At 53.3% G+C, this 27258-nt stretch overlaps 10 protein-coding genes across 10 annotated transcripts; 9 read left to right on the forward strand and 1 right to left on the reverse strand.

The window, feature by feature from the left end:
* Positions 1–360: 360 nt before the first annotated feature.
* Positions 361–2735, reverse strand: QC761_310720 (uncharacterized protein; the record flags this gene model as incomplete). Its single annotated transcript, XM_062878205.1, has 3 exons — positions 2256–2735; positions 1430–2197; positions 361–1378 (listed from the first exon to the last, which is right to left on the reverse strand). Exons 1-3 carry the CDS (start codon positions 2525–2527, stop codon positions 361–363), a joined length of 2058 nt encoding a protein of 685 aa, XP_062734129.1. The 5' UTR covers positions 2528–2735.
* A 343-nt stretch (positions 2736–3078) lies between these two features.
* On the forward strand, positions 3079–5486 carry QC761_310710 (uncharacterized protein). The gene is made up of 4 exons (XM_062878204.1): positions 3079–3772; positions 3833–4318; positions 4378–4863; positions 4945–5486. Exons 1-4 carry the CDS (start codon positions 3348–3350, stop codon positions 5114–5116), a joined length of 1569 nt encoding a protein of 522 aa, XP_062734130.1. The 5' UTR covers positions 3079–3347; the 3' UTR covers positions 5117–5486.
* A 308-nt stretch (positions 5487–5794) lies between these two features.
* Positions 5795–7744, forward strand: QC761_310700 (uncharacterized protein; the record flags this gene model as incomplete). The annotated part of the gene is made up of 3 exons (XM_062878203.1): positions 5795–6685; positions 6747–7074; positions 7139–7744. The coding sequence occupies exons 1-3, from the start codon at positions 6570–6572 to the stop codon at positions 7742–7744; spliced, it is 1050 nt and encodes a 349-aa protein (XP_062734131.1). The 5' UTR covers positions 5795–6569.
* Positions 7745–8641: 897 nt separating this feature from the next.
* Positions 8642–10677, forward strand: QC761_0060110 (uncharacterized protein; the record flags this gene model as incomplete). The annotated part of the gene is made up of 2 exons (XM_062872566.1): positions 8642–8980; positions 9247–10677. 2 exons carry the CDS (start codon positions 8642–8644, stop codon positions 10675–10677), a joined length of 1770 nt encoding a protein of 589 aa, XP_062734132.1.
* A 913-nt stretch (positions 10678–11590) lies between these two features.
* On the forward strand, positions 11591–13897 carry QC761_310680 (uncharacterized protein). Its single transcript, XM_062878202.1, has 2 exons — positions 11591–12233; positions 12292–13897. Exons 1-2 carry the CDS (start codon positions 11836–11838, stop codon positions 13757–13759), a joined length of 1866 nt encoding a protein of 621 aa, XP_062734133.1. The 5' UTR covers positions 11591–11835; the 3' UTR covers positions 13760–13897.
* A 129-nt stretch (positions 13898–14026) lies between these two features.
* On the forward strand, positions 14027–16432 carry QC761_310670 (uncharacterized protein; the record flags this gene model as incomplete). Its single annotated transcript, XM_062878201.1, has 5 exons — positions 14027–14729; positions 14798–15246; positions 15309–15580; positions 15639–16274; positions 16331–16432. The coding sequence occupies exons 1-5, from the start codon at positions 14416–14418 to the stop codon at positions 16430–16432; spliced, it is 1773 nt and encodes a 590-aa protein (XP_062734134.1). The 5' UTR covers positions 14027–14415.
* A 275-nt stretch (positions 16433–16707) lies between these two features.
* QC761_310660 (uncharacterized protein) lies at positions 16708–19017 on the forward strand (the record flags this gene model as incomplete). The annotated part of the gene is made up of 1 exon (XM_062878199.1): positions 16708–19017. One exon carries the CDS (start codon positions 16708–16710, stop codon positions 19015–19017), a length of 2310 nt encoding a protein of 769 aa, XP_062734135.1.
* Positions 19018–19549: 532 nt separating this feature from the next.
* On the forward strand, positions 19550–20458 carry QC761_310662 (uncharacterized protein; the record flags this gene model as incomplete). Its single annotated transcript, XM_062878200.1, has 2 exons — positions 19550–19923; positions 19981–20458. The coding sequence occupies 2 exons, from the start codon at positions 19550–19552 to the stop codon at positions 20297–20299; spliced, it is 693 nt and encodes a 230-aa protein (XP_062734136.1). The 3' UTR covers positions 20300–20458.
* Positions 20459–22931: 2473 nt separating this feature from the next.
* On the forward strand, positions 22932–24824 carry QC761_310650 (uncharacterized protein; the record flags this gene model as incomplete). The annotated part of the gene is made up of 2 exons (XM_062878198.1): positions 22932–23715; positions 23775–24824. The coding sequence occupies exons 1-2, from the start codon at positions 23614–23616 to the stop codon at positions 24822–24824; spliced, it is 1152 nt and encodes a 383-aa protein (XP_062734137.1). The 5' UTR covers positions 22932–23613.
* Positions 24825–25520: 696 nt separating this feature from the next.
* QC761_310640 (uncharacterized protein) lies at positions 25521–27005 on the forward strand (the record flags this gene model as incomplete). Its single annotated transcript, XM_062878197.1, has 3 exons — positions 25521–25718; positions 25777–26106; positions 26171–27005. 3 exons carry the CDS (start codon positions 25521–25523, stop codon positions 26906–26908), a joined length of 1266 nt encoding a protein of 421 aa, XP_062734138.1. The 3' UTR covers positions 26909–27005.
* Between the last annotated feature and the right edge of the window lie 253 nt (positions 27006–27258).

Below are 27258 nucleotides of genomic sequence, written 5' to 3' on the forward strand. Positions count from 1 at the left end.
CTGGTATTGCTACTTGATTAGAGCATAGCATAGCATTTGGGAGGGGCTGGGCTTCTGTTTTGGGTATAAGTATACACTGTTGTATTGTTGTACGAGGCTGGCGGGTTTATCATTCGAGCTACCTTGAGCAATCAAAGCGAGATTTTGTTTTCATCATTCTTCACAGACCCAAACAATCACGCCGCTTAAAAGATCAGCCTGACCTGTATGCCTTTTATCGCTCTCCTGGGTTTTCTACGGAGAAGATGAGAGGCAGCTCCGAAAAAGACAATCCCAAGATAAAGATCAGTTGTTTGCACAAGACATGTAGATGCAAAGTTGAAAGCTCTCATCCCAAGCGCCAAAGACAAAGGAGGTCACTCACTGCTCCCCATCTCCACCAGCATGTCCCCAGTTCAGCCACGTCTCAGCTGCGGTCTGGAGATGCCCCTGGTGCGGAAACGACACGGCATGCGGGTGATTGGCCGCGGCCGGGACTTGATGAAGCCAGTATCCCTGTGGCGTAAACATGTTGTTGCCCGCGTGAAAGAAATAGGGGCTTGCCGTCATGGCTGTGGCTGACCCGTCGTCTGCCATTCCCGTGAATGCCGCCGGGGACACGGCAGGCATGAATTGGGAGTGAGCCATCCCATACGCAGCCCCCGGCGGAAGATAGGTCGCCGCGGGGCTTTGTTGCTGCTGCTGAGGAGTTCCGCTGGTGACTGAAGTTGGCGCGGTGGAAGGTAATGGCGGCTGGAGAAGTGACGCGCTGAGACTGCCCGTGCCGGTTGACCGGTAGGTTGATGAGGGCTGGCGGTTGTGGCCGTGACTGAGGCTCTGGCTTTGACTGGACGATGTCTCTGGGGACAGGTTCTCGCGTATCGAGACGTACATCCGAAAGGTATTTTGGACGACGGTCTTGAGGCGGTCCCGGAGGAGATCCAGGTTGCGATTGTTGGACGAATTGGGGTCGGCAGGGTCAGAGCCGGGTAGGGGGATGTCACCTTGTTGGATCTTGTGGTCGAGGATGTTGAAAAAGAGATCGACAAAGTAATCCTCGCCGTCCTTTGGGGTTCCCGAGGTGAACGAAGAGGGTATCTCGTGCCATGGGCTTTCTGGCCGGGCAACCTCTGGGAACAAAACGTCCCAAATCTCAAACCACTTCTCCACCCGGTGCACCTCTTGGTTCTTCTTGCGGTTCTGCTTGTCCAGCATGGCCCACTGAACTTCGTCAACTCCTTCTTTGAGAGAGGCATCCCGAAGAGGACAGGGGACCTCGCTCTTGCGGTGCTCGGCTAGCTTGTTGAGGGATTCTGCACGGTCTCCACCCTTTCCTGGGTTGAACGTTTCTTTGCATCTTTCGCATTGGACGGGAGAATGTGTTCGCTTGAGATGTTCCCTGTCACAACAAGTCAGCAGATTTCCCAAGAGACCCACCCCGGCGACTTACTTTAGTCGCTGGATAGATTTGAACCCTGGCCCTGTACAAGGTCTGTATCGATGCTTCTTGCCAGACCCGGAATCGCCGTGGACATTGTATTTGATTGGATCCCGTTTGTGAAACGGACAAGCCAGCAGCGGCTCGCGAGTGTTTCCGCTGAGAGGGGTGGAAGGAGGTCCCATTTTGCCGCCTCCAGGGTCCTTTTGGTCTTCTTCGTCTTGATCCTTGTCTCGGCCGTCCCTCGCCCCTTCGTCCGAGTCTGTACGCCTCCTTTTGCGAGACGGACCCGAACCGGAACCCTGGGACGGCGAAGTATTGGCCGGGGAGGACCCGTGTTTGGCTCCATCCCCAGCTCCGGCATGAGATGCTGCACATCGCCAGTTTTCCACTTTACTCTTGAGAGCCAAGTTGAAGTCGCGATGAAGCAGCGGAATCAAAAAGGCTGCCAGAGAATAGTCCTTGTCCACAGCCGAGATCACAAGAGACTCTAGATTCCCGTTTTCACCACTCCATTCGTCATCGTCATAATCCTGGTCGGAATTATCCTCCTGTTCATCGTCCTCTTCATCGAGCCGGGCTGTCTCACACCCGCTCTCATCGGCATCGAAATCCGACTCGACATCTTCGTCGATCTCGTCTGCCTCGTCGCCTTCTCTGTCAGCAGCCGAGAATGATTTTCGTAAAGAGCTGGGAAGACTCGGTGAGTGACTTCGACCAAGGGATCGGTTTAACCGGTCTGCTGGTGTTTCTGGACGTTGGGGTGGAATCTTGGGCAATCTTGCTTGTGTAAGTCACGTCACTTTGCCGCACGGTTTACACTGAATCGGACACCTACTCGTTGGCCCCAGGCTTGACCTCCTCTTCCTCATGAAACCCGTATTCCGTCCCTGGTCCGGCCGAGGTCGCCCAGCTGCTTGTTGTGGAGGCGGCGTACTCGCAAAAGTTGGTCGAGCTGCCTTCTGACGGAGTGACGCTGCTTGGACTGGGGGATCTTGATGACTGCTCCTGTGAGCTTAATTTGTTCACCCAGTTTGCGCGCAGTTTGAACTCATCATCGAAGCTCATTACGGACAGCAGAGGGTGAACGTATGATTCGGCTCCGTCCATTTTGCCACTTTGCTCGACAGAGGCTCGTGACAGCGAAGATCGAGAACTAGGTTTGGGAAGAAAACAACCTGGAACTGGGAATAAATGTTTTTGGTCTTTGGCCCGCCAAACCCCTCAACATTTCCAAATACCCTACCAAACCAGCCCGATTAGGGCTTCTTACCCCCTTAGCCTCCGTCACCGTCATCCTGTGGTTTTGTGTCGATGGAGACGATAGCAGGGGAAAAGATGACCCAATTGCGAGCTGGCGCAATTGCGTAGAAAACCATGTCACTCATTGGATCGAAAAGTCGCCAGGCTCACAGAGATTGGCTGACTTTGCATGCCACTAACTGCAGGGCAAACGGATACCTACCCGAATGACACGCTGGACTGGCTGTACTTGTGCTTGGTCCGCTACTTTTGTTGTTTCTGTGTAAGGTTTTGCGCATGCGCGCAAATGCGTTTTCTTACCATCAGACGTGGATGTTTAGAATCGCAGAGTACGGGTATGTACTTGGCATACAGATGCATATGCGCACGTTTCTCCCGGGATGCATGCAGGGTAAGAAGTTGCCACGCTCATGCGTGCTAATAGATACTTGACACTTTATCCCGGAGGGCCTCATACCTCAGGATCCAGAGATGTAAGCCCGGTCTCAATATGGCTCATTAACACAGTCCAACTTACACCCACGATTAGCCTGAGTCAGGCCTATGTGCACCTGATCTATTTACCCGACAACGATGTCGGATAACAAAATGGGATCCTCAGCTTCAGGTAGAGCGAGAAACTTATCATGATGGCGCATACCAGACCAACGCAGGCAGCTTGTTCAAGATGCTGCTTCAAGCACTGATTCTTGGCATCGCTGCCCTCGAGCACATCCACGGCCTTCCAACTTCAGCCAGCCAACCTGTGGGAGCCCGTCAGTACTATCCGGATCCCGACGACCCATCTCTTCCCCCGTCTCCTGAAGATTGCCTCAGGCTATCCTTCAGCGAGCCAGCGTGGTCCATCTACGATCCCGCACTGCTGTCAGTGAATGTCTCAGATGGAGGCACTCAAGGCGATATTCGCTTCTACACCAGAAACGTCGCTACTGGCCAACATGCAGATTGCAGAGTGACCAATATCGAACTCAACCCAAAGGGCGCCCAGTTGGAAACTTGGTACAACTGCAATGTCACAGACTTGCAATTTCAGTTTCTTCTCGATGACTTTCAGGTGAGACTGAGGGGTGGATGGAAGTGCGCTGACTCTGAGTGAGTGCTGTACTCATAACCCCCAAGAGCATCCAAACTGATACTTATCGTGTGACAAAGCCTGAGTTTCCACGGACATGGTGTCTGGGAAGAACCTGTCGTTCAAGGTTGTCTGGAAGAGTGGAATACACCTCGTGGCCAAGAGACGCTTTGCATCATGGGAGGATCATATGTCGCTGCCACGCTGACTAGTCCGATGGATCTACAACCTCAATGGCCCCTGCTTCCCTACACACCTTTTGAGAGGGCGTGGAGATGCGTCGATCGCTCATGGGATCCCGAGTTTACTGTCCACAGCTTGGAATACCAGCATCACGAGGGTTCATACGAGTTTACTCTGGATCTTGAGAATCATTCCAGCGGCGAAAGGACAGTCTGCAAATCCGAGATACTTGAGGAGAGGGGCCTACCTACCGATGGCTCAACACCGTGGGTAAAGTGTTTGGCTGAGAATGCCACGCTCGACGTTCTGCTGGACAGGACGTATGATATCCTGGGGATTCGCCAGGAGTGGAAGTGTAGTGACAATGTCAAGGATATTGAGCCGTAGGTCTTGTCTCTTCTAGTTTGTGCCATGTGAGGGCCGGCTAACGCATTTGAAACAGAGAAGAATATCGTGCCACGGGATTGATTCAGGCACGCCTTGATTGTGCCAAACCGACAGACAAAAAACACAAAGACTATACTTGTACCCTACCTGCCGCATCACCATTGACATTTACTGGATATCCTGCCATCGACAAAACCGTGCTCCCGCCTTTCCCTCACACTTTCTACAACAGAAGTTGCACAATCAACTCCATCAGCAACACCCACACTCTTACCTTGAACGAGTACAAGATTGAAACGGCTGATGACGGAAAACTCGAGGGGACTTTCAGTTTCTATAATCCTGGGCCCGGAGAAACGTGGAGCCTGTCCCAGATTCCTGTGCTCAACGATGCAACTTGGCATGAGTGCACTCCTGGGAAGGGAACAGAACTGCCTTGGCAATTGGCCAGATGCAGTTATGCACTTTCTTTGCACGAAAAGTCGCCCGAAATCCGCTTTGATCTGGCATGGTACTGTGATGATCGCGATCCAAGTAATGCGTAGGTTTTAATCCCTATTTAACCCCTGAGTGGTTGCCCATGGCAACAAGAAGTTTTGAATGAGAGCTGACAGAGATATAGCATCTTGTTCGAAGCCAGCGCTCAAGCAGACTTAACTGGGAAAACTGCCTGCCAGGGCGGAATTTGCCAGTTCCCCTCAGGGATAACAGAGGTGGCACTCCAAGTTACTAATTTGACGTGGGAAACCGGGCATGGAGTCATGCAGAAGGGCCCAATCTTACCTTGGGTATAGCGCGGATAGTCCGACGATTGCAAAAGATAGGAGACCTTGACAGAAAAGGAGAAGCGGCTGTGGCCTATTCCATATTTGAGCAACAATAGAATCAAGCTTCGACGTGATTGGGACTCCTTCCCACTTGGAAAAGCAGCTGGGTCCAGACAGACTGATGGTAGGACCGGGTGAGCCAACTGCCGAAGCTGACAGAGCTCGACAAGATTTTCTCCAAATCCCCACATGTTTGATTGACGAACCAAGGGGCGGGCTCCTCGTGGGTATGCAGCCGGGTTATTCTTGAGAGACCACTGAACCAAATCTTTATGCGTATCGGTTGGGGGGTTGGGGTCACACGGCTAGGTAGGTACCTATCATTGCAAAAATTGGGTGATTTCCATCACTGCGACCTACCTGCCTGAATGATTCATCATGGTAAGAAAATTTAATAGTTCAATATTGAAGGCAATATCATCCCTGATGCAAGGTTCAAAGATAACCGTAAGAGGTCATATGCATTAAAGTTGGGCTCGTGTGTTCATTACGACGAATAGAACACCTCCCCGTGAGACGGGTGAGAGGTCTGTTGGTTCTGATGGTCTAACACTTTTACGCCAACGGGCCATCCACACAAGAAATTTACCCGGTCGGAGTGATGTACGATACCTACAATCGCCATGTACGTGTAACATCAAGACCCACAGATGCATGCCTTGAACTTGTGTGTTGGAAGAACTTTACATACTTACCTATGATTAATGCCCGCCGGGATGCACCGGTAGTTGCAGGGACCCTTCAATCGGTAAGATATATAATGTGCCGTCACTGTCGCAAATAATCTGCAATTTGCTCCCCCTCAACCCCCCACTTGTTCCCTATCCTCATAATGACCGACAAACCCAACCCTTCGACAGTGGTCGAGCCCCAGCAAGGAACCAAGAATAACAACGAAAAGAGAGACAGAAAAGGCCGCATTCATGAGTTCCAGGAAACCGAGGGCTACATTATTGACATCGCCGAGGATGATTCCGCGCCAACAGGGCTCAAACTTGCCAAGGATGGCCACACCGTCTTGATTCCCCAGCCCAGTGATGATAAGCATGATCCTCTGAACTGGACGTGGAACAAGAAGCACCTCATGCTTTTTATCGTGTCTTGGGTGTCCTTTCTGCCTGACTATGGGAGCGCAACCGGGGCCGTCACTCTGATCCCGCAAGCCGTGGAGTGGGGGACCACCCCAGACACTGTGAATCACTCACAAGCCGGCAATGTGTTCATGTTAGGCGCAGGTGGCGTGGTTGGTATGTACCTACCGACCTTCTCAGCAACTTGAACACAAGAAAACTTGTCTGACCCCGAAGCAGTCGTGATTCTTTCGGCCTACTTTGGCCGTCTCCCTGTCGTCTTTTGGTTCCTCCTCATCTCCGTCGCAACAGCAGCCTGGTGTGCCGAACCAGATACGTTCGAATCATTCATGGCGGCCCGTATTCTCAACGGCTTCTTCTCGACAGTCAGCCAGGCAGGGGGGTTGATGTTTATCAAAGACATGTTTTTCTTTCATGAACAGGCGAGGAAGATCAACATTTGGGCGTGAGCTTTTCTGTTCATGGATGGATTCAGTCCAGACTTGTTGACAAGTTTTTGCAAACAGATCATTTATTGTCATGTCCCCCTACGTCGGTCCTCTCTTTGCCGCCTTCATGACAGAAACACTACACTGGTCAGTGCCATTTTGGGTGTACTTTGGCATGAATTTGCTGGGAATGGCACTGGTCGTTGCATTTCTGGAAGAGACATACTATGACAGGACCATACCATCGGACCAACAGCCTGCTCGAGGCAACCGTTTTGCCAGACTGATCGGCACCGCCCAATGGAAGTCTCGACATCTCCGCAACACCTTTGGCCAAGCTTGTTGGAGAACCGTCAGTGTGCTTCTCAAGCCAATCGTAGCTCTCTCGTGCGTTTTTTACGCCTTGGTATGTTTGTTTTAATTCTGTTTCGTGTCAGCAACTGGCCTCAAATGAGCTGACACGATCGTAGACGTTTGCATGGGCGGTGGGCATCAACACCACGCTGGCCATATTTGTCACCCCACTGTACGGCTTCGGACCAAAACAAGTGGGATTCTTCTATTTCACCCCGGTGGTTGCTGTGGCACTGGGGGAGGCAACAGGCCACTGGCTGCATGACTCTCTCGCCAAACAGTATATCCGCTCTCACAAGGGACATTTTGAGCCCGAGGTGCGCCTGCGAGCCGTAGTTCTGGCAATGCCAGTTGTCATTGTCGGCCTAGTTCTCATCGGGCAGTGCTTTGAGAACCAGTGGCACTTCATGGCCACCAGCGTCTGCTGGGGCCTTTATGTTTTCGGCATGATGATCACCACAGTAGCACTGAGTAGTTACTGCCTTGATAGCTACCCGGAGGCATCTGGCGAGGTTTCGGCGTGGCTCAACATGGCCCGGACTGTCGGAGGGTTTATCGTCAGCTATTTTCAGGTCAGATGGGCCGAAGCTCAGGGAACGAAGCAGAGCTTCGGGATCCAGGCTGGCATCTGCGGCGGTGCTATTTTGTTCATTGTCGCTTTGATAGTGTGGGGGAAGAGGCTGAGAATTTGGGCGGGACCACTAAACTTTGCAACGACGTAATGTCAGGGTTAGGGTATGTAGCTTGACATGACGTCTTTGCACCACCTGTCCCCCCCACCAGTCCTGGTGCCGGATTCACTCGGCCACAAAAGCACCTAATAAACTTTTTATCCGCGCAGCCATAAATACCCTAAAATCGTCCACCTTCTTTGCCCTTTTCCCAAAACACCAAACACAGTCAAAATGCCCAGAGTCGCAGACCGAAAATCCTGGCGAAAGCCAGCAGCTCCTCCAGTGGAAGCTCCCCAAACCCCGCCAGAAGCAGCGCCAAGATCCCACTATCACACCTCGCAACACCACGGCCACCATCACGACCCCGACCCAGCACTCGATGTGGAACTCGTTGATCACACCGAGAGGCTGCCACTTCGCTCGAAGCGCACTCGGCGTCTGGAGGAGAAGCTTGCAAGAAAAAAACGGACCGCGACCACACCATTATGCTTGGAGGATATGCCGTTTGAAATCCTCGACGCCATCCTTTTGTGCTGTCAACCTCGCGATCTTTTCGCCATGTCACGTGTCTCAAAGGGCTACCGAGATTTTATCAAACAGGAAGGATCCCGAATCGCCAAATCCATCATCGAGCGGCGATATCCCTGTTTGGCAGCTTGTTTTCTTCGGCCTGTCCTTTTGGAAAACATTCAAGACTTGGGAGTCCGCAGGCACATGGGACATCCGAAAGTGACGAGCAGAGTCAAAGGTCACATGTTTCACCACATACCCACAATCCGAGGCGAGCTTGTCTGCAGCTGTCCGACATGCTATCATCGTTGGAACGCTCTTGGGCTGCTGGTTGACTTTGCACACTGGCAGGACTTTCTAGATAAAGGCGAAGCAATTCCACGCATACCGTTCGGGCGGCGTCCGATGTGGAACAAGGTATTGCTAAACCGAAACATGCAGGTTGTTCTGAAGGGCATTCGCGATCCTCTTTGGTATGCTCGCATTCTCGAAAAGCACCTGGAGTCGACTACGCGCGCCATCCGACGCCAGGTGCTCAACAAGAGCAACAAGCGCCAGCATTATCGACTCACTGACCAAGACCTACAAGAAGGAACCGACCACTTTCTTGAAGCCGAGGGGCCGCCTACCATCGACTATCCCTTCCACAGAGACAGTTACTACATGCTCGAAGCCTACCTGCCCAATCGCTCCTGGATTGATGGGAAATGGGTCTATCTACCAGCCAGCCTTCACGAGAGAGACGTCGCTGGTCTGATCAACAGTCTATTTCCTGTACCTGGCAAAGAAGAAGCAGAAAAATAGATGTCTGCGCAATAAATGACCAATACGCCTACCAGGTAGTTTTAGCTAAAGCTGCGCAGGGGCCTCCCCGCACAATCTCCACAAATCACATCGCAGCCTTGTGGCTTGCACAGCCCCTGCTTCAGGACTTTTCCAAGAACTCATTGCTCCCGGTGGCCTCTATGGGCGATAGACCATAACCCCAAGTCGACCCAACTTGAATTTGAAAAAAAAAGATCAACATCTCCTCGAACCAGCCAACAACAGCCAACATCATCAGCATGGAGGACGTCTACCAACACTTTGGACGGCACAGTCTTTGGGACAAGCACGATGTCTTCAAGTCCCCCACCTTTGATGTGACTGAAATATGGGTCGACTCGGAGGGCAAAAATAAAAGCCTTATTCAAAATCGAAAGATCTCTTCGCCCGACGTCGACAACTGGCTCGACGAACCTTTTTGTCAGTCGCTCCCCTCCCTTTCCGGGACAGGCACCCGGGTGGTCCGCATCGTGTGGGTTGGTCAAGATGTGGTGGTGGGAGGGGGTCGTTCTGGTCCATCAACCAGAATTCTGGATCAGCTGGCGGAGAGGTGGGGACTGCGGTCTGCAATGGACTATGCTCGCAGCTCCTTTGCTGGTGTCTCCGCATGCCCCGGCCGGGATAACTCCACCTTCTTCACCGTCACCTATCACCCAAAGTTGGCAGTCTCATGGTCCTACAACATCACCTCCATCGGAGTCCCTCGAACTCATGCTGTCATCTTTGCTGAGGGGGAAGAGAGGGCCGAGTTGTCCCGTATTCTCAAGTCAACCTGGGGGCCGGCACTGGCCACCGATGCCATGTTCCCGGCTCTTATCTGCAGCTTACTACTGGCCCACGAGCTAGACAGCACCTTGGACGATATCAAAAAGGTGGTTCGTGAGGTGGAGGCTCGTACGGGACACCACAGATTCACTAGTCGAAGAGAAACACAGCCTGCGGCGGGGGAACTCGGTCAGCTGTCAGCTCAGATGAGCGGGTGCGCTGCCAAGCTGGCAAATGGTGCTCGCAAGCTGAAGCTAGTCGAGGAAATCAACCATCTCATCAGTCACCATTCTTCCTCTCCTCCGCTACCTGCAGCAACGCAACGTAATCAGACGCAACCACCGAATGTGGCCTCTTATCGCTTCTATCAAACCCTGCCCCTCCAAACGGAGACGGCACAACAGCTGGCTGGCGCGCCAACAGCATGGGTTTCCCTGCTCTCCCACCGTGCCACCATGCAGCAGACTGAGTTGACGTACACACAATCCCGCATCGACATCCAGATCCGGGCCCTCTTCCACCTGATTGCACAGCAAGACAACGCCATCGCTTTCGACACAGCCTCGGCGACTCGGAGCATCGCTGCTTCCAGCCTTCAGGACTCGAGCAGCATGAAGATGCTGGCTTTGGTAGCTATGTTCTTCCTGCCTGGTAGCTTCATCGCGGCACTATTCAGCACCCCGCTTTTCAAGTGGGATGAAGCGGCAGCGGCAGAGTCAGAGTCTACCATGAGGGTGGGGATAAGACCACAGTTTGCGCTCTTTTGGGCCGTTACTGTTCCCATCACGGTTGCGGTATTCATCATGTACGGGGTATGGATGTGGGTGGTCAAGAAGAAAGACAAAAGGAGAAGGAAGAAGGGTCTGCAGGTACTTGTGTGAGTGGCCAACTGCCGGTGATGGGTTGTTGTCCGGGTGCCAGGTGCCGGAGAAACCGACATGCATGGTGATATTCCCACGTGGGCATCGGGAATAAAGTGCAGCCAGGGTGTGTACATCTGGGTAGCTTGTACTGCGTAAGCGGGGACCACTTGGAGTAGGGCGAGCGAGTATGGAGACAAGCTGCATGAGACGGCGAGACAGGCTGAAAATATTTACAATCGCGGTGGACACGGTGTGGGGACATCCTATATCTGTATATAGCGGTGAAGATGAAGAGTGTGCAGAGACTGAGGAACATAATTATATCATGTTTGCAACGTTTTGTGACTTCTCTCTGCAGCAGATGGACTACGTTATTTTAGTTCGCTTAGGACATAGAGAGAAACTAACTGATGATGCATGTTTCGGTATCAATCAGCAGGGAGATTTGATATGCACAGGAAGCAATGCCGGGGGTGTCATTGATACCACGGTGAACGAAATTGAAGAGTTGCATCAATGTACACTGCCACGCGATGTTTCTTTCCAGATTCGTGGGCGACTGCATGATGCCACGAGCCATGATACCATGCATCATGGTCTAGATGTCCATGTCCCCTCCTCATCACCCAAATCTATAGACGCACTATTCTTTCTAGCTCTGAGGATGGTCGATAGTCGCCGAACAAGCCGGATCGCCAGGCACCCAGGCTAACAAGACAAAAAGAAACTCCTCGGTTCCCGGCCCGAAGGGTTGCAATCCCACCCTTGGCGGTGTCCCTAGCTCATAAGGGGGTTAGTCGATACCAGCCCCCCCCGGTTGCCATGCCGAATCCGAGGGGATTCCCGAGTGTTTGACTTGCATTAGACTCGCTCGTATTGCCGGTTCGGGATGTTCCCGGTGGAGCCTCTCCATGGCGTTTTGCAGAAGCCCCTCAGAAGAATCGCGAGTTGGAGTTGTTTCTGGCTGGGGGTGGACGCTTCAACCTTTCCAGCGGCAGCTTGCTTTGCCACTCCCTGCTCGGTGAGGGGAGAATGAGGGGGTACATACACAGAGGAGGCAGTGATGGGGGGAAGGAAAATGTACTATTTATGACGGTGTCTCCCAACTAACAACAATCCCGTCGATTCTTCTCTGTACCTCTTTTTGCCCTTCAAAAAGAGTCAACCGCAGTTAAGATGGTCCACCTTCCTTCTGTTGGGCTGGCCTTTGCTGCCGCCTCTGGCCTTCTCCAGACCGTTACTGCCGCCCCTCAGGCCTCGACCGACAGCACCTCCACCGCGTCGACCACGTCCTTCCTCGGCGGTCTCTTTGACTTCTTGGACGTTGCCAACCTCACCGTCACCCACCACAACGGCAAGCTCTATGGCTGCAAGTGCTCGCCCGGTCAGCTCTGCTGGCCCCAGCAATGGAAGTGGAATCAGTTGAACACCACCGTGGGTGGCAACTTGAAACTTCACATACCCCCTGCTGCGTCGTGCTATAACACCTTCACCGGTCCCTTGGGCACTGTCAACACCTACGATGCTGCCGCCTGCGCTGACGTGCATGCCAACTGGGAGGATGAGATGTGGACGTGAGTTGTGGCCTTTTTGAGCCAAAGCCTGACCGTGACTGACATTGGATGATATTAGTGTTGAGAAGCCGGGTGCCGCCCTCTGGACATACTTCACCAACGAGACCTGCCGGCCCACTCTCAATCCCACCGACAGCTGCACGCTGGGCTACTATGGCGTTTATGTCATCTCTGCCACCACCCGCAACCACATCAAGGCCGGCATTGACTTTGCTCGCCGCAACAACATCCGCCTGGTCATCCGCAACACCGGCCACGACTTTATCGGCCGCAGCACCGGTGCCGGTTCCCTCATCATCAACACCCACAGCTTCCAGGATGTCAACTGGATTTCGTCGTATGCCGGTCCCGGCTCGTACTCTGGTCCTGCCGTGACCATTGCTGCCGGTGTCCAGGGCCGCTCCATCTTGGAGCAGGGCCATGCTCAGGTTCCTCCCAAGGTGATTGTTACTGGCGAATGCCCAACCGTTGGTGTTGCTGGTGGCTTCATCCAGGGCGGTGGCCACGGTCCCTGGACTACGCTCAAGGGTCTTTCTGCCGACAATGTTCTCGCCTTTGAGGCCATCACAGCGTCTGGCCACTTTGTCACTGCCAACGAGGCCCAAAACTCTGATCTTTTCTGGGCTCTCAAGGGCGGTGGTCCTTCGGCTTTTGCCGTCATCCTGTCCGTCACCATGAAGACGTTTGACGATGTCTCGTCTGCCGGTGCCACCTTCTATGTCAACAACACCCACATTGGTTTTGACAATGACGCTTACTGGAACGCCACCAGCATCTTCCACAAGTGGTCCAACCACTTTGTCGACAATGGGCTCTATGTCTACTATGAGCTCTTCCCCTTCACCCTCCGCGCTCAGCCTTTTGTCGCCATTGGAAAGACGGTTGCCGAGCTCAATGCCATTGTTGCCCCCATGCTTGCTGAGCTCACCGCCAACGGAATTCCCTATGAGTGGAACCCCAAGTCCTTCCCGACCTTCTTCGACCTCTATGTCGATCTTTTCGAGGCCGAGGCTGCCGGTGGTTCTGCCCTTACGGGTGGCTGGCTGTTTGACCACAATGACGTTGCCACCAACAACGACGGCATCATTGAGGCTTTCAAGACGGTCTTTTCGCCCCGCCCCGACATCTTCTCCTTCATTGTCGGTCACTTGTTCAACCCCGGCTACGGCGCTCCTGTCAGCAACAGCGCCACCCACCCTTCGTGGCGCAATGCCACCGACTTTGTCATCACTGTCCTGCCCGTCCCTCTGGGTGCCAGCAAGGCGGTCAAGGCCGACTACCAGAACGTCTTGACCAACACCATTGACCAGGCGCTCCGCGACGCCTCGGGCTCTGGGGCCACTTATGTCAACGAGGCTGACCCTTACCAACCCAACTGGCAGGGCCATTTCTGGGGCTCCGAGTACCCCCGCCTCAAGCAGATCCGCAAGAAGTGGGATCCCTTGGGAGTTTTTTACTCAATTGCCACCCCCGGCACCGAGGACTGGGAGGTTATCCAGGACACCAGACTCTGCAAGAAGCTTTAAGAGACGCTTGTTGTGAGCCTAGGGGGCGAGGGGGATGACTGTAAATAACTTAATTTAATGACGACGACGGTGTATATAATGCGAGTATATGACTGCATGAATCCATAATGTTGAACCTTCGAACAATCTTTTTTGCGATTGTATCGTGAAACTGAAAATCAGTGTTGTGAAATGCCTGGCATGTAATTGGCCCTCGTCCAGCAGACATGTGGGGTGGCGATATCGGCTGCAGGTTCGGATTCAAGGTTGAAAAGTCAACAAACCCCATCGGCAAGTTGGTTTTCCCACTTGAAAACAACTGCCAGAGCCTCATCCATCCATACCAGCCGAGTCAGCTGAAATAACCTGCGCTGCGCATTCACTCCATCGTCATCGTCTCTGGCCTCCACATGCTATCCACAGTTTCCCGCCGCTAGGGATCCGCACTACCCATCCGCCGATAACGAGGACGCTCCACAGGGAAACAAAGCAGGGGAGCCTTTCACCGCAACCAAACAACTCCTAGGTTGGGCTTCGCGCCATGTCCATGTCCCTGGCACCCACCTTCCCGTCCCGCCTGTTTCTTTGAGATTGTGACTTTGCGGCTCTCAGAGCCTCAATTTGACGAGTCTTGCCAAGGAACGCCACCGGCACCAGCAGCGGCACCAAAACCCCCCATGGACCGCTCTGAGGTTGGCCGCCAAACAACCCTGCCAAACGGGTGCACCATGGCTGAAGCAGGTGATGAGAGAACCCCCCTACTGTCGTCCACCAGCGTCTCCCACACCACTGTTTCTCACTCGGGTGCTTCCCCTGACGGCCCTGGTATTCCCAGAGACCACCAAGGCGAAGACGATGATGATGTCATCCAGCCCAGAAAACATCGCAGGCGGTTGAAAAAGATCTGGACCTCACTCAAACCTTCGACCGAGAGTCAGATTCTTCTTTCTGGCTTTCTCATCACCCTGTCTTTCAGCTTCACCCAAGTCCCGTGAGTGCCCCAGCTTTGATGATCAAGTTCCCGGTGAAGCTAAGTGAGTGGGCGAATCACGTTGGCAGCATCCTCTATGCCTTCCACCTCATGCAATGCGATCACTACTACTCCACTCACCCACCCTACACCGGCCCCGGTGACCGCTGCAACATAGACGAGATCGCCGCCGGCATGGCCACGCAGTTTTCCATCTTGGGAATGTCTACCACGTTTTGCGGAACCATCAACCTGTTTGTTGCTGGCTGGACAGCCAAAAAAATTGGCCCAAAGTATGCCTTGATGATTCAAACCCTGGTCCCTGGCATACGAGTGTCGACGCAGATTCTGGGGCTCATGGCTGGAGGAGCAAAGGGAATGTTGATGATCCAGTGCACGCAGATTATCACGGTCATTGGGGGACCTGCTGGGTATCTGTTGATTGTAAACATCATCGCTGGCGAAGTGGTGCCCCCACTGAGAAGGACAGCCGTGTTTGGAATGCTGCAGGGCTGTATCATGCTTGGCCAAGGCCTGGGTTACTTGAGCGAGTTACCTTTACTCAGTTGTATTCTCCATGACGCTAACTGTGTGACTTAGCCGGCGGCATGATGGGTGATATTTGGGGCATCAGCCGGCCTTTCGAAGTAGCCTTTTGCGCGTTTCTCTTGTCCACGCTTTATGTGGCCATGGTGGTGCCATACATTGATGCAAGCACCATCAGCAGTGCAAAGAAAGCTCGAGGCCAGGGCATCTCCCAGTTGTTTACACCCCTGAGAGTGTTGCTGCCGCAGCGAATCTTGTCTCGGAACGGGACCGTGACGAAACATTACGGACTGATGGTTCTTTGCGCCGGCATCTTTCTCGGTGTGGTATGCCTGCTCCCGTCTCCTCCTGTGGGTGTTTCTAAGACTGACAAAACGACAACAGCTGGCAACAGGATATGCGCCGCTGCTTATGCAGCTCTATGCCACAGCCAAGTTTGACTTCAAACAGACCGAGAATGGCTGGTTGACGTCAGGTTTTGCCTTTATGCGCGGTATGTTTTTAATATTTGCTTTCCCCCGCATCATCAACAGGGGACGATGTTGGTACATGACACGGCATCCAGAGGCGCAACAGCACCATGACCACGGCAATGGCCATGAAGAAACGGCTCACCTGGCAACCAACCCAGAAGAGTTTGAAGCACCTATCGGATCTTTTGCCGAGCAAGAGCCAGTGGACGCGGAGCCGGTCAAGGAGGACGAGGGGACCGAATTCGACCTGTATTTCTTGCGAATCAGCCTTGTGGTGGACGGGGTACTGACAATGTGCACGGCCTTTGCAACCGAGAGGTGGCATATATTTCTTGCTGCGTTTCTGCTCCCGCTGGCGTCTGGGTCAGCACCGGCGGCCAAAGGAGTCATGACTGAAATGTGCTCCCCATCTCAACGTGCGGACGCACTAAACGCACTGGGTCTGGTGGAAAACATTGCTCGGCTGTCAACACAGGGCTTGTTCGGCTTTGTATTTGCGGCTCTGGCTGAGGTCGGGAAGCCGCATCTTACCTTTTTTGTCAATGCTGTGAGTGTGCCGAAAGTGATCAAGACTGTTGTGGCCCAAGAGCTGATGTGACATAGGCGATTGCCATTCTCGCGTACGGCATGCTGCTGTTTTCCCGCTTCCCTCCAGAGGGGAGCAAGATCGTCGAAGATGACGCGGATGAAGATGAAAGCTCATAGGGCTGATGAGGGGTACCCGGCAGAATGGGGGAGGGTGGGGCAATGCGTCGTCCTCACACCTAGTTTCCGTCCTCATGTGGAGCAATCGATTGTGTGCCTGCAGCTTCCAACCAGCAACCAACAATTAATCTTCAATTCAAAGAAGCTCTTCGGCGGTGAGTCAAGTCGGTGCTGCCAGAAGCTGTCCTCGCTGCCTTTTTCTTCAACACTTCAGTCTTTCCCACTCTTTCACCATCTCGTCGTCGACCAACAGTCATTCCATCACAACAATCGAAATGGCAGATCAGAGCAACAATAAGCAGCAAGACGAGACCTGGTTTCTCAAGTCCAAGTGTCCAGTTCTCCTCCCCCAGCTTGAAGCCCTGCGACTGTCACAGGAGGATTTTTCCACCTATCTCGAACAGACGCTTCAGCGCAACACCAAACCCGACGTCAAGGTCGAAAACAAGAAGAGCTATGCAGCTGCCGCGGCTCAGCCAACAACAAACGCCTTTATGGATGGCCTTCTAGCCCATATTACCGGCGTCAATGACTTTTACCTGAGCGACGACAAAATGCTTACCGAGAATGGCGATGTCACCTTCCGGTCTTCAAACAGTGTTCTTGTCGATCTGTTCACCGAGCTCGAGGAAGTCATCGATAGCAATCGTCTCGACAGCATTCTCACCGCTGCCTGGGCTGAGGACCCCCTCGCCACCCTCAAGATCATCTTCAACGCCCGGTCGATACATCTCGGCAAGAGCTCGCGCATCTCCTTTTACCGGTGCGCCGGATGGCTGGCTGAGCACCACCCCTTCACCTTGGTCAGCAACATCCACTTGCTCAGCAGCCCCGTGATTCCAAAGCCGACGTCGGCCAAGAAGCAAGAGAGCGAAGCGGTCGAAGAGGATCTCGTCATGGTGGAAGCCGAAACGACAGAAGAGGACGCCCCCGGCCTTGATGTCGTCACCGGCATGTCTCATGGCTATTGGAAGGATCTTTTGAACCTCCTCGCTCTTGCCGCCAACGGAAAGCTCAACGTCCTCGCCAGTCCCCGCGACGTTCTCAATATCAAGTGCGAAACGAAACCCTCGGTGCGATACGACCAGGAAAAGGCCAAAGAACAGCGCGCCAAAACCCGCGATGCCCGTCACCATCAAGCCTGTACACTCTTGGAATCGGATGCCACGTACCGCGCACTTCACTTGACTGTCTCGCGTCTCTTTGCCGAGCAGCTCAAGAAGGACATCGCCCTCCTGAGAGACGGCGACAACAAGGCCAAGAAGCAAATCTCGCTCTGCGGCAAGTGGGCTCCGTCAACAGACCGCTTTCACGACAAGCACACGTTTGTCGTCTCGACCATCGCTGAGCTGATGTATCCTGCACCCATGTTTAGCTCTGACATTGCGGGCAATCGTGAGCTGTACCTTCGTCATGCACGTGAGGCCTATCGAAAGGATATCTCCGCCCTCCGCAAGCACTTGGACATTGTCGAACGCAAGCTGTCGGCCAAGACCCTCGACAAGATAAAGTACGACCACGTCCCGTCTGTGGCCATGAACAATTACACCCCAATATTTGCAGCCAAGGACGAGACTCGGTTCATGAAGTACCTCGATGACGTTTCAACTGGCAAGACCCAGATCAGTGGTGCCACTCTCCTTCCCAGCACTCTCATCAAGGCCGCACGTGAGGCATCAGAGCGTTCAACATACTCATTCGGCTCGCAAACCAAGAAGAAGCGGACGCTTAAGGAAATGAAGGCTGATGTCGTGGGTGCTGCCACCTCCAAGGTGATTGACGGCCAGTGGAAGACACTTGTCCAGCGCATCAAAGACTCTGGCACTCTGGAATCCTGCATCGCCGTGTGCGATGTTTCTGGGAGCATGAGCAGTCCTGTCTTCCAAGATGGCACCACCCCCATGGACAGCTCCATTGGCCTTTCGCTCTTGGTGGCTGAAGTCACCAAGCCTCCGTTTGGTGGAGCTTTCATCACCTTCTCCACAGATCCCATAGTTGAGAAGGTTGACCTCAGTGAGGGTCTGGGTGAGAAATACACCAAGATGGTAAGGGCGGACTGGGGCGCCAGCACAGACTTCTGTGCCGTCTTCAGCCGTCTGATCCTGCCCATGGCCATCAAGAATGCTGTCAAGCCTGAGGACATGGTCAAGCGAGTGTTTGTCTTTAGCGACATGCACTTCAACTCGGCTCAGTACGGTGCCGGTCAGTGGTCTTCGAGCTTCGAGCGGATTCAACAGGATTTCAAGGATGCGGGCTATGAGATGCCCGAGCTGGTGTTTTGGAACCTGGCCGGGGGTCGAGGTGGATATTCCGGCTCATATGACATCGCCCCCAAGCCCGTGGCCGCTGATCAAGTTGGCACAGCTCTTGTCAGCGGGTACTCTCAGGGTATGCTCAAGGTTTTCCTAGGTGGTGCTGGGTTTGACGAGATCAAGGAAGAGGATGAGGAGATGGCCGTGGTTGTGACCAAGGACGGGGAGGAGGTCACGGTAGAGCCAGAGGCGAAGCGTAGAAAAGATCCATACGACCAGGTCAAGCAGGCCATTTCTCACAAGGCGTACGGCGGGTTGGTTGTGTTGGATTAGGCGGCCTTTGGGGTTTTGTTTTGTAGGATGGTTTGAAGAACAACAATGTTGCAAAGTAACTAGCAAGCATCGTTCTATTGTAAACAAAAGTTCCGACTGTCATTCGTCCGTAACATCCGGTACTCTCTTAGTTTTATCCCAGGACTGTTGGTGGCTCATGCCCTCTCTGGTGTCTCGCAACAGTCGATAGTGGCGCTGCCTAGCACCAGCACCTTGGTTAAGGTACCCTTTGTCCTGTTGACGTCTAACAGCGGAAGCGCCGAGACGCTGCCGACAATCTTTCCTATTGCCGGCGTCGCATTCAACTTGGCAAGTCGGGTAAAGCGGATGATGGCAGGTTCCCGCGATATCATAGATTGCCCCCCCCCGATTTATTGTAGATGAATTGGAGACCAATGCGGGGTTGTCTTACACCTCAAGGGTATTTTGAGGTGACGTAGATGCGAGACAGGAGGATATAAAGAGTTGGAAAAAGTCTTTTATCTGAGACGGTGAGGCATTGTCCGACCACACAAGATTGATAGACACCATCATGAAGCTCTCCCTCTTCACCGCGCTCGTTCCGTTGCTGCCTTCCATCTCGGCCATACCTGCTTCGTCTCACCTGTCACCAAGACAGCAAAGGTGCATAGGAGATAGCGAACCTGGCCTGTGGGTGGTGGAGAACCTCGAGGTGGAATATACTGGCGACGAAGTGCTCCAGCGCGGCAACGCCACGTTCACGCTCACCAACACCAACACTGAAGTTACCGACACCCTGCGTTGCTCCCTACGAGCCAACTACATTTGTGAATTTTATGGGATCCCGTCTGATCCGAACCTCGATATCTGGTTGCAGCTCAACCTGAACGTTGCAAGCTTCACCCTCAACAAGACCCTTCCTGATTGCCTAGGGCCTGAGTGGGGGTATGTTTTGACCAATGATTGGGGGCGCACAAGACACGAATGCTAACATCAGAGCAGCGACGCTTGGATTGTAGGACAAACCGAACTGTACCTTGAATGCCCACAGGAGTGGACCGACAAGATGGTCTGCCAAGACGATGGGATCAAGGGTGTCGCAGACGGAGATGTGGTGCTGCCCGAAGGCTGGCCGAACGGTCGAGAGGATGAGAAGAGAGAAGTGGCTGCCGAGAACAGACAGGACGGGGTTGATCAGGTTGTTAGCAAAAGAATTTCTGGAGGAGGAAGCCAGGCCGAGCATGCACAGCCCCATCAGCAGACGGAGCGCAGAAAGACCAGACCTGTTCAGCCCGTCGGTGAAGAGGAGGCTGAGGCTTAGACTTGCGATGCCAGAAGACTGCGATGCTGTCAGGCAGAGGGTTGATAACTACCTTAAGTCACTTTGAATGAGAAGTTCATGCGCATTGCAGTTGATGACAACTGATGAATTCCATTCAAGGATTTGCTCAATAAGTGTGCAGATGACAGAACCTCCGATTATGAGAGAAGGACGCTTATAACTGCCCTGCTATATCATATTCTTCTCGCCAACCCAGCTGGATAGATTATAGACCGGAAACTTGGAATCGTATTGCTTGTGAAGAGGTAGGCTGTGCCACACACGTCAACCAGACCAAAAATTCCTTCTTGGCACCTAAGGGGACAGGAATGGCGTTGCCAAGATGGAAAATGTCTGAGGCGGAGCAGATTGCACAATCAGACTCGAGAGGATATTAAGCCGATGCTTTTCGCTCATCATAGGTCGATGTCAGGCCATGATAGTCTGGTCCTAACACAGATCGCGCTCTGGCCAAGAGAAGGGAATCTAGCTAGTCCGACACCATGTTTCCAGGCGAATCGTTTCTTCTCCTCTGCTCTTTATCTCTGGCTTTCGCTGGGGTAATTGAGTCCTCCCAACAGCGAGGGTAAGTGTCCAAAACCTGTTTATCAAGTGTTTCAAAACAAGAATTAGGTAACGAACCGGCAAATAGGAGCCTCGAGAGACGCCGCTGGGCTGTGAGAAACTACGCAACAAATCCCCAAATACCGCGCCCTCTCAGTTCTCCGTCACTTTTGAGACCTCCTACCACCACAGTTGCGAAGTACCCATCGAAGATAGATTATATCAAGAATAATCTCGAGCTTTGGAGACTTTTTACATGCAACATAGAGGCTACTCTTGATACGTATGTCAAGGAGGACCCCAGTGTCTGCTTGCCAAAACTTGGAGTAGTTGTACCACTTCAAACTCCCGAGGAGATGGAGCCCGTCGAATACTTGGACTCCACATACATTTCAGCCATCGATAACCTCATACAAAAGGCTCTCCTTCCAGAGTCACTTTCACCCTACCTAAAGCAAGGCCCACTAGCACTCCTGGCCGTACTATCTCTCCCCAGAGACGATCTTTTTGGAATCGGGTACCTGATAGCGAACGACACGGACACGTGCAAGAATATGGAATGTCAGAATGGCCTGTTCAATCCACTGACTTCAACCTCGCTGAGACCCATCCCGACGCCCATGAAGCAGCACATCAGCAGGATCGATGCCTGGAGCAGAAGTAAAGCAACCGCAACCGCCACAAACACGAAACAGACCTCGGTAGCTGTCAGCGCTCAACCTACGCGTGCACCCACACCTATCATCATAACTACTAGTTCAACCGTCGTCACCACCAACCTCCAGGGCTACACAACTCTCAACCACGTAACGAAAACAGGAACACAAACTATAACCCCTTCATCACCAACACCCACCCCAGACCCAGTCAATACATACATACTGCAAGAACAAGACAAAGCGGACGTGGTCGAGGCATTCTCCTCCGCCATGCCACGTCTCTTTGATCGACTTCTAGCACCAAGTCCTTCCGTAACGGCGACAATGAAAACAAAAGAGATTCCAGCTTCGAAGGTGGAAAGAAAAATAGTAGAGACGCCGATACCCGGGCCTTGGATCGGGGGAGGCAACATTACTGTGAGGTTTTATGAGGCTAATTTGACTTCTGATGGTGATAAGGAAGAGAAGGTAAATGGGACGGCAGGGAATTTGGTCGGGCAAGGTGTGTGGAGTTGGTTAGTGGTAGTGATTGGGATGATGGTCTTGCTATGACATAGAGGGGACGGTCCACTTCCAATTATACTAAGGTAGGTAGTTAACACTGAATTACAGAGATATTTTTGCTTGAAAAGAGAGTCTTTTCGGGGCTACTTCTCAACGTAAGTTCAAATTATCAATAACTGAAAGATCAGGGAATTTCGTGACCGGTTCTCTCAGGGCTTTTTAGCTCGTCATCATACCCTGAAATTCAGCATCGAATGCAGCTTTTCTACCCGTTATGCAACCCAGGGTTTCAGTATACCTAAGGTAACGGGCCGACTGAGTCCACCCAAACCGCAGCCTCTTGGGTTACATGAATCCACCATGATGGATTCTCGAAACACAATACCCAAGGTAGGTACGGTATCCGGGCAAGTATTCTAGATGTCAGATTTGTCAAGTAGGTACCTACTCGGAAATGTCAAACAAATGACGTAGTTACTTTATTGCTGGGTTGTATGGAATGTTTCAGGTGAAACCTGTCAAGAGTCTAAAGATGTGGTTCTCGCTGTTCAATGAAGCCATGGCGCCACGTCATAGTCAAACTACGGAGATAATGATGATTGAACTATGCCTTTCAGATAATTCAAGCGACGTGTTTGGTACCTACCTTATCTAAGGAGCTCATGATACCAGCCTAGGTGGCCAGCTCGAGTCGACTTGCCAACTAGACCTATTGGTGGAAACCCTTCACCCTCCAAACCTCTTCAAGCCATGGTGATCCTTTCCATTTGCTTCGGAGAGCCGACTGAAATAACCCCAAGTGAAAATTGGGCGGGAACACAGACTAAACTCACTGTTGACGTAGGCTGCTATGCCGAAGCCCAATCCTACTTTTATCTAACGAGCCTAGGTAAGTATAGGCATACCAGAGAAAGACAACGCCGTGCCATGCCCCGGATCAAGGACACTAGAATCACCAGGCAAAGCCTGCTTCACCACCGACTCACTCGGGCGCTTCTTGGCCCAATGGCAACGAGGATCAACGGCCTTTTGTCGGTGCCATGACGGTGCATGGTCAACCTTAGCATGACGTGCAGCTTGCACGTGTTGACAATTCCCAGCCAGATTCGGTCCGTTTGACTGCGGGCATGCTCCCCAGACCAGCAACTCCGGCCGCAGACTGCAGTGCAATGGCCCGGCACTACTAACCGAGGTGCGCCGTGCCAAGTGCCCTTCTCCACAGACGGGGTTTGTTGTGGTCGCGGGGCCCCGGATTGTGGCGCCCACGGGAGTGATCTGGTGTAACGGTGAAAAGACGTTGACGATCCTGGGGAAATTCGCCCTGGAAGACGCACTGAAACGCGACATCGCAAGGTTTTCGCGAGCCAGGTGGTGGCCTACCTCGGCAGCATAGTTTTTTTTGAAGGGCCGAGCAAGACGCCGACAATGTCACCTCCAAAGATGAAGGCTTGGTAGGTTGCCGTGGTCGTCGCCATCAAGCAAAAATCTACCTATTTAGGTCCCGGACCCTCGCTGCCATGATGCTCCAAAACACCACCAGCCAGCCTCATCGCCTCCGAAGAGCCCATCCAGTAACGACTAGCCAAAATGAAGCTGTCATCGACCTTTTCCGTCCTCACGGTGGCCACTGTGGTTCACGGCCATGGTTATTTGACCATCCCGTCCAGTCGGACACGTCTTGGCTCCGAGGTAAGAGCTGCAAGCTGCGAGTTCTCTGGAAGCTCAATACTGACACATGGACCCAACAGGCTGGCCTTGACTCTTGCCCCGAGTGCTCCATTCTCGAGCCTGTCTCGGCCTGGCCCGATCTTGACGTTGCTCCTGTTGGCCGCAGTGGACCCTGTGGTTACAACGCCCGCGTGAGCATCGACTACAACCAGCCTCGCGCTGGGCTGTGGGGCAACTCTCCCGTCGCCCGCTACTCTCCTGGCCAGACCATCGACGTCCAGTGGTGCGTCGACAACAATGGTGACCACGGTGGCATGTTCGCCTACCGTATCTGCCAGGATCAGGCGCTCGTCAAGAAGTTCCTCACACCTGGCTATCTCCCCACCGACGAGGAGAAGCAGGCCGCCGAGGACTGTTTCGAGAGGGGCACCCTTCCCTGCACCGACGTCTCGGGCCAGAACTGCGGCTTCAGCCCTGACTGCTCCCCCGGTCAGCCGTGTTGGCGCAACGACTGGTTCACCTGCAATGCTTTCAATGCCGGTGACCGTCGCGCCTGCCAGGGCGTTGACAATGCTCCCCGCGGGTCTTGCTACACCTCGATTGCTGGAGGTTTCCCCGTCACCAAGAAGATCAAGCTTCCCAACATCAACGTCGGTCACACCCTCCTGAGCTTCAAGTGGAACTCGTTCCAGACCGGTCAGATCTACCTGTCTTGCGCAGATATTGCAATCGGCGAGGGCAGCGGCACCGTCGACCCGCCTGCTTCGACCACCTTCTCGACTGTCGTCACCCCCGGTGCCTCGTGTGCTGCCGCCCCGTCGGTGCCAGTCGTGTTCAACGAGAAGGCCACCACTGCCTATGGCCAGAACATCAAGGTTGTTGGCTCCATCGCCGCGCTCGGCAGTTGGAACCCGGCCAACGCTGTGCCCCTCTCTGCTGCCGGTTACACCAACTCCAACCCCGTCTGGTCCACCACCCTCAACTTGGCTCCTGGCACTTCCTTCACCTACAAGTTCATCAGGGTGGACAGCAACGGCGCTGTGACCTGGGAGAGCGATCCCAACAGGTCCTACACCGTTCCTGCTGCTTGCCAGGGCCAGAGCGTGGCTGTCGATTCCACCTGGCGCTAAATTGTGATTGATGGATGAATGGGAGTCGGGCGGCATCGGGCGTTCGGATTGCATAGGGAAATAAAAGGGGTCACAAAGGAGGTCACATTACATCGGGCATTGCATCTTTTATCTGTCTCCAACACTTTATACTGTACATATTTGTTCTCTTCTCTTCATGTTCATCATTTCTATGCAAGGTTCGCGATGGAGATAGGGAATCATGGAGTGGCAACCCGACGTTACATTTCGATCTCCGCCATGTGCACATGCTCTGATGATGATCGCATCCCCGTCTCCATTTCATCACCCCAAGGCTGAAGATGGATCCAGACCGTCGGAAGGAAGCTCTCAAAATGGGAGGGCGGCCCATTGCTTTCCGACCCTGCGTGTTCCCGGTGTCGATTGGCGAACAGCATCCAGACGTGGTCTCGTCGAGCTTCTATGGCACTGATAAACCCGGAAACCGTCCCGGGAAAATCCACCCGTCCATCACCCCGACCTCTCGGGCCGGACAAGAGTGCAGGAAACGGCGTTGCCAAGACGTGCCAAGCACACGAAACCCCTGAAGGGCGGCTCATCGACTTCCGCATCGTGAATATGGCAATCAGCTATGTGCTGGGAACTAAACAAAGATAAATACCATCATGGCCTTTTGCTTTTGGTTTGGCCTCTAGAAGGGGCAAGCTGCTTCATCACAGTCTTCCAGTCACCATCATGGTCCTCGCCAAGTCCTTCGTCCTCAGCTTACTAGCCCTTACCGCTGCCGCCGCCCCCAGCGGCCCAGGTGAAAAGGGTCCTCACAAGGGCAAAACCCCCAAGGGTTTTGTTACCGTGCAAGACGGAAAGTTTAAGCTCGACGGCAAGGACTTTTACTTTGCCGGTAGCAATGCGTACTACTTCCCCTTTAATGGCGTATGTCATCACCATCCATTCCAGTCACGATCAGTTAATATATGCTAACAACAATCAGGACCAATCAGATGTCGAAAAGGGGTTGACCGCCGCCAAGAAGGCAGGTCTCACCGTCTTCCGCACCTGGGGATTCAACGACAAGAACAGCACATATATCCCGGGTGGTCTTCCACAGTATGGTGGTGAAGGCGCTGGTCCTTCCGAGGTGGTCTTCCAGTGGTTCCATCCCAACGGCACCTCCACCATCAACGTGGCCGGCTTCGACAAGGTTGTCAAGGCCGCTGACAAGGTCGGAACCAAGCTGTTGGTTGCCCTGACAAACAACTGGGCGGATTACGGAGGCATGGACGTCTACACCGTCAACCTGGGTGGAAAGTATCACGATGATGTATGTACCTTACTTGGAGCTGCCTTTCTTCTCACATGGTGGTGGGATAACTGACAGTGAACAGTTCTACACAGTTCCCAAGATCAAGAACGCCTACAAGCGCTACGTCAGGGAGATGATTCTTCGCTACAAGGACTCCCCCACCATCTTTGGCTGGGAGCTCGCCAACGAGCCTCGTTGCGGTGCTGACGGCACTCGCAACCTTCCTCGTAGCCCGAACTGCAACCCGGCCGTCATGGGCGCTTGGGTCAAGGAGATGAGCGCCTACATCAAGTCGCTCGATCCCCACCATCTCGTCACCTGGGGCGGAGAGGGTGAATTTAACCTGCCCCAGGGTTCTGATGACTGGGCCTACGCTGGCGGGAACGGCGGTGACTTTGACCACGAGATCGCCATCGACACAATTGACTTTGGTGTGTTCCATTCGTACCCGGATTGGTGGTCAAAGACTGTGGAATGGACACAGCAGTGGATCCGGGACCACGCCGCGGCTGGTCGCAAGGCCAAGAAGCCTGTTGTTCATGAGGAGTACGGCTGGATGACGCCCGAGGCCAGACTCGAGTACCTCGGAAAGACACACAACTCTACCCGTCTGGAGGTAATTGGCAGCTGGCAAAAGATCGAGGTGGAGGAGAAGCTGGCGGGAACCATGTACTGGCAGTTTGGGTACGGTGGTTACTCATATGGGCGCAACCACAATGACGGCTTCACCATTTACTTGGAGGACCCCGAGGCCAAGGAGCTGGTGTATGGTCATGCCAAGGCTATGAACAAGCTCAACAAGAAGAAGGGTGGCAGATAGAGAGGGAGCAGCACCCCCAACATCTTGATATCGGTTAGCATCCCACATGCATGTATAATAGAAGGTTGTCAGGGAAAATCAAAAGCTTGATTGCGCACTTGATTGACTTGGGGTGATTGTGTGGAGATAAGCATCAGTGCCGACTTGGCAATGTAGGGAGTATAAGGGCCAAGGCGGAAAAAGCCGGTGTCGTGAAGCTTCGCCCACTCCTGTTGAGATCTTCTTCAGCCGTGGGATGCAGGGAGGATCTGAACGGGGCCACGAGACGCTGATCGTGGGTCTTGTGTATCAGTTGCCGCTTTAAGAATGGCCGGGTCTTGTGATGGTTTTTCCATATTATGAGTGTCCAC

This window comes from Podospora bellae-mahoneyi, chromosome 3 (genome assembly GCF_035222275.1).
Source record: "Podospora bellae-mahoneyi strain CBS 112042 chromosome 3, whole genome shotgun sequence".
NCBI lineage: Eukaryota > Fungi > Ascomycota > Sordariomycetes > Sordariales > Podosporaceae > Podospora > Podospora bellae-mahoneyi.